This window comes from Apaloderma vittatum, unplaced genomic scaffold, assembly GCF_000703405.1.
Source record: "Apaloderma vittatum isolate BGI_N311 unplaced genomic scaffold, ASM70340v1 scaffold19963, whole genome shotgun sequence".
In the NCBI taxonomy this organism is placed as follows: Eukaryota; Metazoa; Chordata; class Aves; order Trogoniformes; family Trogonidae; genus Apaloderma; species Apaloderma vittatum.
In genome coordinates this window covers 11,355-22,705 of record NW_009710050.1, presented here as the reverse complement: position 1 = coordinate 22,705, position 11,351 = coordinate 11,355, and the positions used below count along the sequence as shown (strand labels likewise).

Below are 11,351 nucleotides of genomic sequence, written 5' to 3'. Positions count from 1 at the left end.
AAAGAGATTACTGTTTCTTTATCTTTCAAATATCTCAGCAGATTAAATATATTTTTGTACTTCTTGTGCTAGAATTTTGCCGTTCGGAAATGAGTTGCTTTTCCTTCCTGACATTTCTATAAATCACAGATGCCCAGAAGGTATTTGAGTTATAAAAGGAGAGGTAATTCATCTGATGTACGATCATACAGCATATGTCCTTAAGCAGCAGTTTGAAAAATGACTTGCATCTATATTAATCTTACGTTTTCTTCCCCAAAAATTCACATACCCATGTCTGTCTTTATGCATCTCTAATACCGCTTTGTAAGTTGGCACAGAAAGATTGGGATACAGGTATATAAAAATAATATGCTTATTGGGTTTTAGATAAATGTATGAAAACTTTGTAATTATTTTGAGCCATTCATATAAAGCTTTTACCTTGAAAACAAATTAAGGCTCTTTTTAAATGTGTCTATGTGATGGGCTCACAAAACTGCTCATTTCTTGAGTAGAGAGGGGCAGTAGCTACTTGCAGAGAGCTTAGTATTAGACGGGATTTTACGCATTCTGTTTCCCTGTGGTATGCACACGATAAAAATTTCATATGACTCTAGTTTTTGGATTAGGTGGGAAGAACAAGAATCAGCCTTTTGACCAAGGGCAAGTTTCAGTTGAACACCTCCGTACAAGACTACCTCTTGGTCTTTGCTTCCAAAACTAGATGTCCAGGTCAACAGTTGTATTTGGTTGTTACAGAAGATACTTGGTTGTATTATTCTTTTTTTTTTTTTTAAACTCTACTAGTGATTATACTAATTTTGTATACAGATTTATTCTCTTTTAAAATGTTATTATCTTTGAGTAATGTAGTGATTATGCCTAGAACCGTATATTTGGATATATCTTGTTTGAGCATAAAACTAAATGTAGAAGTGGTGTCTGTAGGACAGAAATAGAAATGATAATAAGTATATTAATTTGGCGACTTCACGTTTTGTTGTTTTTCCTTTGTAGTCCTTTAACACGTTGCACATGATGTACCATGAGGCCACAGCTTGCCACGTGACTGGAGACCTGGTGGAACTTCTGTCTATTTTCCTTTCGGTTCTTAAGTCAACACGTCCATATCTTCAAAGAAAAGGTTTGATTATAACTCTTTGAAGAATTATGCCTGTTGCCTCTTAATGAATTTTCATGTCCCAGAACATACTGGTTTATCCTGATTATTATCTGTGCTGAAAAAAACATCCCATACCATAGGGGATACGATTATTAACAGTTATTAAATTGTTACTTAATAATTTATTGACATAATGTGAAACTAGATTAAGTAAACTTAATAGCAGTAGACCAGGGAGATGTGAGAGATTTCTAGATTGATTAAAATCATGCTAGAGGAAAAAGAGATTCTTCAGCAGTAGAACTCTGTTCTTTATTATTTCTGAAACATGAACTGAACTGAGTTCTGTGGTTTTTGCATTCGCAGATGTGAAGCAAGCTCTCATTCAGTGGCAGGAGCGAATTGAATTTGCCCATAAGCTCTTAACTCTCCTGAATTCCTATAGTCCTCCAGAGCTGAGAAACACCTGCATCGGTAAGTCACAGTAGTGTAACTGCGGTCAGGAAGGGCAGTTCTGCGCAGTAGCCTACTTTGAGATCTAAATCCTGTTTTTGCAAATGCAGAAGCTGTCAAGATACTCCTTAGATCAAGACTGTTTATATCACTATTGCCAATACGTTGCTGTTGGTGTTGTTCCTCTTCTTAATAAGTCTGGATTTGTCAGGTTAAAATGAATATTCCTACTTCCCTGGGTGTGCAGACTGGCTGCACAGAAAGTCAGCCTTTGTTTTGAGAGACCAGGGTGCTGCTTGATAACTGGTGTGATTAAGGACTAACTCCTGAATTCAGGTGTCAGTGAGCTTAGAATCAAATCCCAAATCTTACATTAAAATTCAAATATTGACTAACGTTCCCCTCGGAAAGGTGTATGGTGACCGAGTTAGTCTGAGGAACAGCTTTTAGTGTTCTCTTTTGTGATCCATTACTGTGAGGTATGATAATAAAAGTAAAGCTTAAATAGCTTGTAGAGTGGAATGGATTTGCTTCTTAAAATTGTAGGTGTAGGTGTTTTTATATATATCTTTTGCGTTAGAAAACCTATTTCAGAAAGGTCAAGGGTTTTTTTTCTAGTTCAGATTTTTTTAATGGTATTTACTGGATATAATTGGCGTTTCTATGCGTCCACATTACCTGGTGTGTGTGTGTGTGATTTGCATGTGTTTTCCCCTTATTTTGAGTGCCTTTCTCATTGTCCTCCTGACTGCTGCTGGTTGACATTTTCCAGGCATCAAACCTGATACAGTTCAGAAGGCGGCAAGAGGGTAATTTTCTTGAGCTTCTTTCTCCAAGCTGGCACCCCTCTCACTGGTGGTCCCCCTAGGCAGGTTTGCTCCCAGTGGTGGAGGTGAAGGGAATCTTGACTGACTGGGTGTCCACTGGACGTGCTGGTCGCAGTAGAGCTCACGTCCACGGTGCACACTTAAGTGCATCCAAAGTGATGTGAAAGAGAGTTTGCAAATGCATGAGCCTGAAGTTAAACTGTTTGCTGTTAAGAAGTAACAATATGTAATAGCAAAACCAACTTTTTGTTTGTAGATGTCCTCAAGGAGCTTGTACTTTTAAGTCCTCATGATTTCCTACATACTCTGGTTCCATTTCTACAGCACAATCATTGTACATACCACCACAGTAATATCCCAAGTAGGTATTTCAGTGATTGTATTTTGAAGTTCTCTCTATTGTGTTCCTTGCTGATGTCAAAAATTGACCTTTTTAATGTATCCCTGTTTTATCCTAACTTATACTACAGTGTCTCTTGGACCTTATTTTCCATGTCGTGAAAATTTGAAATTAATAGGGGGAAAAAGCAATATTCGTCCTCCACGTCCTGAACTTAACATGTGCCTCTTGCCTACAATGGTGGAAGCCAGCAAGGTATGTACACGTCTTAAAACAGCTATTTCTCTGTACTTTTCCGTTTCTGTTAAAGTAGTATAAGAATCCAGTAGCATAATGCATTTATGTTTTCTTTGTAAGCAAAGCATAATTCTTCTTCAAGATGTGTTGTCCTCATATACTCCATTCTAGATGTGCACTCCAGAAGCACCATTTCCCTGCCCTTGGTGATACACACAGTCATATTCCAGACATGATAAGGGCTTGAGCCTTGTGTTCAGATAAAAAACCAAACCATGGATTTGAATAATTGTCCAATCTGTTTGTGGCGTTTATAAAGAAAATGCAGGAACTGCCCAGGGATTGCCTAGCTGGGTTTCAGACTAAGTTAAGGTTTATTACCAGACAGCTAAATTGATCCTCCAGCTTTTGTTAGAGGCCATTCTGCGGGGACCGAGGCACAATCTGCCCTTTGTTTGGGTAAAACGCCAGGACCTGAAATCCCATATAAGGGCAAGCGTTAAGTCGTTCACTTTCCATTTTACCTTCTGTGGGCTTCCCGAGGGGATGCCGGCTGCGGTGGGGCCTTTTCCCGGTCACTCGCCACCTCCCATGAGTCCAGCTGCAGCAGCGGTGGGATTCAGCTCACGTCACTTTGCCTGTCTAAAGGTCAGCGTCCAGCTCTTGCTGGGGTAGCTCTGGAAGGAGATAAGGAGTTACCCTCCTTCCTGCCCTGGACACCTGAGTCCAGATGAGGTGGCTCTTCCTCTGGAGGGGTCTGGTGCTCTCTGCATTGACTGCAGGGAATACCGAAATGATTTTTAGATAGCTAAAGTCAGGTAAGGTGAATCCCACCCTAAAGGAATATGTATGGACAATCATTTGAAGAAGGAAGACTGGTCGCTCGCTGCCCAGTAACTGTGGTTCTTCAAGATGCTTTGTCCACACAGATTCTGTGGTGTCCTCCTCCTGGGCTGACTCCGAGTCCTGTCATAGGGGATTCTTATCGGTGAAGGAATTGAGTGGTGGTTGAAGCCGCCCATACCCCTTATGCCCTCAGGTGCAGTGGTCGCAAGGACACACTGGGTGCAGGCACAGCCCCAGTGGACACTGCTATTCAGAAAGAATCCAATCTCCTGCACATGGGGCCTGTGTGCACATAGATGGGAATCTGTGTGGGCAACACATTTCGAAGAAGCACGGTTACTGTAGGGTAAGTAACCCTTCTTTTTTAAAGCTTTCAGAAAGATGCTGTGTATATTTGTGCACCATCGAATTTACCATATAACACCAAAGGGTTTTTTTAAAACCATGTAGAGCCAGAAGTGATCAGTAGTGGGGTTTTTTATCGCATACCCAGAGGTAATGGATGCAACACTAAATAACTGAAATATGTGAATTTAGAAAGTCGTCATTTTCTATGACACTTTTTTTACAATTTATAATGAATCCATATACATTAGGAACCAGAAGATTTTTAAGCTTCTGAAACAACACCCACAATTGCATTGCCCTGTGGCTTTGCATGCTCATTTTTCATTCGTTTGGTATAAGTTGTGGTTTTTTGAGATTTCCTTTTGGCTATCTGCTCTACAGAAGCTGATGCCATTCTAAGCGTATGCATCCAAAATATATTAAAATATTGGCACGCAAAACCCTTGGCATATATTTATCATTTGATTTGAGACATTCCTGAAAATACTGCTTTGAAAGCTTTGTGAAGCTCAGCCTTGAGAAAATTCTGACTTCTACAGATCGTAACTGACAAATTCTGTTTTAAAAAGCAATAGCATGTATATTTTTAAGTATCTGTATATGATTTAAAATTACTGTGTTCTTTCCTTTTCCTCTTCAAAACGTGGTACTCGCACAGCTTCACATCTCAGTCTGTTGATTCAAAATTGTACAATAAAAGTTTTTACGGCAGGAGAACTGCATTCGATGTCCCTTCTCCCATCTCCCTTTTGTGCTTGCCAAGGGCTCGGTGAGGAGATGCAGCTGGCCTGGGTTAGACCTGGAAATTCCTGTTGTGTTTTCCTGTAGTATTGGATTAAACATTTTAGGGCAAGCAGTGCAGCAACATTGAGCTAAATGCTTAGGAAACCTGGTTGCTGTCAGTTGCTTATGTAGTTTAAATGAAGCTCTCTTAAATCTTCAGGGCAAAGATGATGTTTACGATCGTATGCTGCTAGACTACTTCTTTTCTTATCATCAGTTCATCCATCTACTATGTCGAGTTGCAATCAACTGTGAAAAGTTTACTGAAACTTTAGTTAAAATGAGTAAGTATGAAAGTTAAAAAGCCTAAGGATTTTTTTCTGTGGTAACTGTGAGTGCTTCTTCACTAAGTTTCATATTCAGAACTTCTAAGGAAAAGGAGAGTTTGCGAATCTTGCTGTGTTAATTATTCTCGACGTTATTTTTATCCACCAGACTGTATGACGTGTATGATGATCTTGCCTACATGGCTGTCACGCTTCAGCACTTGTCTAGCTGCGACAGCCAGTGAGAATTGTCTCTTTAGCGCATGTAGAGTTTAACACAGGACTCACTGCAGCTCTGTGTATATATTATTTTTTTTGTTTGGTTTGGCAGTTTAAATAGCTTTGGATCAGATTCTGAACCTTCAGCATTTCTGCCAGTGGCACCAATGGGCAACCTGCCTGGGAGCACACGTGACCATCTGAGCCGGCTGCACGTGGCACCAGCCCGGTTTTCTGGTATCCCACTGGTTGGGGGAGCCATCACACACACCTCGGGGTCGTGCAGTGGTTACACAGACAGGCAGGCTGGGAGCTGGCTCACTTCAGTTGTCTGAAAATGAGACGTACAGCTAGATTTTCCTCTGCAGTCAGTGGGGAGGCATAGATCCAAGATAAATTATCTTCCCATTCCTAAATATCTGAATCATTTCCTGAAAATATGTTTTCTCTGACTGTAGAAGCCGGCTAGCTAGCTGTGATTAAATACCACTTCTACACAAATGAAACCACAAAATTAATCTTGTCTAAGTAGCGGTGATAGCGGGATGTTCTGTCGATCCCCCAGGTTGCCAGTTTGCTCATTGTTTGTCACCCTCTTCTGATGGTAACACCAGCATTATTAACTTCCTGTAGGTTGTGTTAATTATAAACTGCACCGGGAGTGTGCATTGTTTGCTGTTGTTCAGTGTATCCCTTAACGCTTTCATAGTCAAGGTAACAACAGTGCTTGCGTTAATAATGATGACGACTCTTTAAAAAGTACATGTCCTTTTTTAGAAGATAGTTCGTTAAAAGTACTATAACTGACCAGCTGAAAATGTAAGATAGTAGTAAAATAACCTGATCACAAAGCTGAAACTAGAGCTAGCTCATTTTTTTTACATTTCATGGAAATACTGAAGGCATACATGTAGAAACTTTACAAATGATAGGGCCTTTCTGATTATAAAATATGCTTGGAATGTGGTCTTATGAAATTATATAGGATCTCAGTTCTACTTTTATCAGGAAGTATCTCCAACAAAAATCTCACGCAATGATTTCTTTTTCTCATAACATTTCAGGTGTCCTAGTTGCATATGAAGGTTTGCCACTTCATCTTGCACTGTTCCCCAAACTTTGGACTGAGCTTTGCCAAACACAGGTAAGAGCGAGCCTGAGAACTGACGGAATGGATTTAAATTGCGCCAGGGAAGGTTCAGGTTAGATATTAAGAAGAATTTCTTTACTGAAAGGGTTGTCAGCCATTGGCACAGGCTGCCCAGGGAGGTGGTGGAGTCACCATCCGTGTTTAAGAGACGGATGGATGTTGCATTGGGGGACATGGATCAGTAGGTTGATAGGGCTGGGACAGAGGCTGGACTCTATGATCTTCAGGGTCTCTTCCAGCTGAAACTATTCTGTGATTCTGTGGAATGAAAATGCAGGCAAAACACAGCGCATGTGAAACGGAGATTAACTTGTAAATTGAAACTAGTGGGTGTTGTTTAATCATTCGAAATACAAGGTTTTTTGAATAGTAAGTATTACTCAGTAGGAGTGGTCCAGTATAATTCAAATCATCGGTGGGCCTGGTTTGATTGATATCTCTAGCCATGACAGGTGTTGCAGGCTGCGCTACCGCAGCGCTCGACTCCCAGGGATGACTTTGCAGTCTTCTCTCTCTCCTCACCAGACCGCAATGTCGAAGAACTGTGTAAAGCTCCTCTGTGAAGATCCAGTTTTTGCAGAATACATAAAATGTATTCTGATGGATGAAAGGACTTTTCTGAACAACAACATCGTATACACCTTTCTGACACATTTTCTTCTCAAGGTAGGTGATCTTTCAGCAGGAACGTCTACGTCAAGAAATGCAGTCAATGCCGTTTCAGTTTGGAATACTGTTTTCACAATTCCATTTTTTTGCGGTGTAAGAAAACTACATTGTTTTCACAGGTCCAAGGGCAGGTGTTTTCTGAAGCAAACTGTGCCAACTTAATCAACACTTTAATCACAAATCTGATAAATCAATATCAAAGCCTAGAATCTGACTTCAGCAACCAGAGAGTTGAAATTTCCAAAGCAAGCTCTACTTTAAATGGGGTGAGTCTTCTCTAAGCCGTTCAACTATCGGCGTCTTTTAGGAGGCAGCTTGTTTTCTGTGGAAACTATGGAAAATGCCACTTGCCAGGTTCTAGTTGAAGAGGCAGGTATTGTCAGGTCGACTTCATGTGTAAGCTGGGTTCCTGCTCAGAGTATGGGGGCTGCCGTGACTGGCTGGAAATGTTAACCTTACAGTAGTGTAAGTATATTTAGAATTTGAGTATATTCAGAATTTGAGCTTTTGGATATGCAGAATGTGTTGAAGCCTCTGCTTATTGCACAGATCTCTCTGTGTGGGGGGTTAATCAAATAGGAGTCTAAAATGAGGCTAGTTAATTTTGTTTACTTCTCTACTTTTTAGGACCTCCGAGCACTTGCCTTGCTGCTTTCAGTCCACACTCCCAAACAGCTCAATTCAGCCCTGATCCCAACCTTACAAGAGCTTTTAAACAAATGTAGAGCTTGTCAACAACAAAGGAACTCACTACAAGAGCAAGAAGCCAAAGAAAGAAAAACTAAAGGTTTGCCTTCTGTAACGATGTTGCTTTAACTCAGGTTTTACAAACGTTTACAAAATTAACGCAACGCATGGCTTAGTAGTAAGACTACTGCCGGGCGGGCCATTTCTTGGCTCCAATCCCCAGCACTGCACAACAAGCGTTCCTTCATTACGGAGCTAAAATTATGTGCATTTCCTGTGAGGAAATAAGTATTTATTAAAATACCATGTTTAATACGCAAAAGGCCCATTGCTCGGACATACGGCGTGAAAAGGAGGGTGCGTTTTCCCTGAGTGAGTTTTCCTTTTTCTTGCAGACGATGAAGGAGCGACTCCTGTGAAGAGAAGGCGGATGAGCAGTGACGAGGAGCACACTGTAGATAGCTGTATCAGTGACTTAAAAACTGAATCCCGGGATGCGCTGACCCCAACAAGCACTTCAGATAACGAGACACGGGACTCTTCGATCATTGACCCAGGCACTGAGCAAGACCCTCCTTCCCCCGAGAACGGTTCTGTCAAAGAGTACAGAATGGAAGTTCCATCTTCGTTTTCAGAAGACATAATGTTAGCGACGCGGTCACAGCACACGGAAGAGCAGTCGGGAAACGGTAAATTTGAAGAATGCAAAGAATTTAAAGACCTGCAGACTTCCAAGGATTCCATTGGAGCTGAGGAGGACTCGGAGTTTCCTTCCACATCGATTTCGGCAGTTCTATCTGACCTCGCAGATTTGAGAAGCTGCGACGGTCAAGCCTTACCATCCCAAGACCCTGAAACTAGTTTATCAATCAGTTGTGGCCATTCCAGAGGACTTTTTAGTCACATGCAGCAGCATGACATTTTAGACATCCTGTGCAGGACCATTGAGTCTACGATTCATGTGGTCACAAGGATATCTGGAAAAGGAAACCAAGCTGCTTCTTGACATTAAATGGAGCATGTCTGCTTTTAAGTCTTTTTTGTTTTTTCTTCCCCCCTAAAAAATGCTGTTTGTATAAGTTTTGCTTATTTCTGTTTCGTGCTTCAGTTTGTCCAGTGCTCTCTGCTTGAATGGCAAGATAGATTTATATGCTTAATTCTTGGTCAGGCAGAACTCCAGATTTTTATTTTATTTTATTTTATTTTGCATCTACCGTACACTTTCTTAAAGGGCAATCAGATAATGGGTATGTTTTATGTAATTAAAGAGTTCACTGTAGTGGCTTTCATTTAATATGGCTGTCTGGGAGAACAGGGCCTCCTTGCCCTGTACAATGTAATTTAAACTTATGACATTTTTACTGTGTATAATATGGTGTCCTCTGTGCCAGTTTTGTACCTTATAATAGAGGCAGATTGCCTCAGATCGCTGTGGTTCTTATTATCAAAATTAAGTTTACTTGTATACTAAACAACCACAAGAAATTTGATTCTGTAAAGAATCCTCTTTAGCTGTGGCCTGGCAGTATATATATGGTGCTTTATTTAACAGAATACCTGTGGAGGAAATAAAGCACACTTGATGTAAAATTAATTGTTTTATTTTTATTGACATGATCAATTGCTATTCTGTGCACTTCATTAAACTGATTGTGATGACTTTTCATTTGTTTATAATACGTTGCTTCAGTCTTTGATTTCTCATCAAAGACAACTTCAAAAATGGAACAGCCGCAGAAACGATGAACAAATGTATCTAACTGCTGTAAATCTCGGTCATTTTCTGGTTTACTTTGCATGAATGTTCAGTCACACGGTTCAGAGGGATTGGTGGTTGTTTTACTTTTTTCCCTTGCTGTGTTAGAAGATGAAACGCTGTCAGAAGCCAGCGGAACTTTTTATTTCCTCACTTTTAAACCTGTGTTAGTTGTGGTTTTCTCCTGCACCGTTTGCAGGAGAACTTGCCTTCTTGACAACTCCTGCACCCCAGAAATGCTGGAATGCCTTTGTCACCTCTCCCTGTCACGTCTCCTCCTGGTGTTTCTGAGCAATATCCATTTCCTATGTGACCTTTTGGACTGTCAATGATACTGGTTTTAATATCCAATTAAACTCCATTTTCAGCTTCATTTTCCAGTTGCTTAGTTCATTTGGTTTTCTACTGTCTTCATAATACATCTTGCTCTTTTTTCTCCCAAATCCCGTCATTGTCTACCATTTAATGTAGTTTAGCATCATTTGCTTCCTTGTGATTCTATTACGTGATGCTTTTGTGCCTTCTCTTACTATATGAATCTACTCTCATTTGTTTTACCTTCTGTAATTGATAATTTCTGTATATTACCCTTTATTAGCACTTTATTCCTGCATTTTCAGACACTTAGGTTGATGCTACTGAGTGCTCACACTGGTCTCCTTGTTATTCAGACATGAAGTAATTACGTTTTAACTCTCTTTAGGAGTAATTTTTTTACCCTTTCTGATCAACCTCTCCATAGATTGTGACTTCAGAGAATTCATCAACAGTTTGTGGCCAAAACTTCTACATAATGAAGATTAGAATTCACCTGTCAGGTGTTCTACTAAGCCTCTACTACTTTGTGCTTGGGTAAAGAAGCCTTTAGGAACATACTCCCCATCAATCTAAAAATCTTCAAGAGATGAAGCAGCCATTATAACCCTCTGGTGAGTAGAACGAGTTAATTAATTACTCCTATTAAAAAAGAAACAGCTGGGTTTTGGTATATTGTTCGACTTGAGCCTGCTGTTGCCTTTAGCTTCTGACACAGGATGATACCACATCTAATTCTGTTACTGACGAGTGGGATTCTGTCTTCAGGTAGGTGTTTTTATTTCAAACACCCTTTTAAAAGTACACCAAGTATAAACAGTATTTAATAATACTGTTTCATCTATTATTAATTATAATAATATATTTCATACTTGTGTACAATATCTTGTTTCATATTGTATTGTGTACTGTGTATCATGTACCATATATTATGTGATAATGTATATAATTTTTTATCATTATCTAATTGTAGGTATTGTTATATATACAATGTAATGATACAATACTATTTTAATTATAGTATATAATTCTGTATAACACATGCGTTATATAGATGGTATGTTTTACATAACATACCGTGTTATATATCTTCACATATTATTGTAAGATGTGTCTATTATACAGTAATTTGTATTATAGAAAATAATATACTGTAATGATATTTATATAATCTATATTATTATATATGATAAATCATTGTTTTTTGTTATTTATTTTTTAATTTATTGTTTAAATAATTTATTTCATAAATGATATCCCAGGAAGTAACGCACTCTTCTTCCTCTTCTGCATTCCCAGTGGACATGAGCCAGTCTGCGTTCAGCTGATCCCCGACTACTGCCTGGCTAC

At 39.5% G+C, this 11,351-nt stretch overlaps 1 protein-coding gene across 1 annotated transcript in view; it reads left to right on the top strand.

Moving 5' to 3' along the window:
• Positions 1-9,596, top strand: part of USP34 (ubiquitin specific peptidase 34) — a gene marked incomplete at its 5' end in the record, with an annotated part of 85,220 nt that extends 75,624 nt beyond the window's left edge. The window contains 10 exons of the mRNA XM_009867175.1: positions 1,000-1,126; positions 1,472-1,579; positions 2,642-2,746; positions 2,856-2,980; positions 5,100-5,223; positions 6,489-6,568; positions 7,100-7,240; positions 7,363-7,509; positions 7,871-8,030; positions 8,326-9,596. Coding sequence (XP_009865477.1) covers positions 1,000-1,126; positions 1,472-1,579; positions 2,642-2,746; positions 2,856-2,980; positions 5,100-5,223; positions 6,489-6,568; positions 7,100-7,240; positions 7,363-7,509; positions 7,871-8,030; positions 8,326-8,936 — 1,728 coding nt within the window. The remainder of the gene's footprint in view (positions 1-999; positions 1,127-1,471; positions 1,580-2,641; positions 2,747-2,855; positions 2,981-5,099; positions 5,224-6,488; positions 6,569-7,099; positions 7,241-7,362; positions 7,510-7,870; positions 8,031-8,325) is intronic.
• Between the last annotated feature and the right edge of the window lie 1,755 nt (positions 9,597-11,351).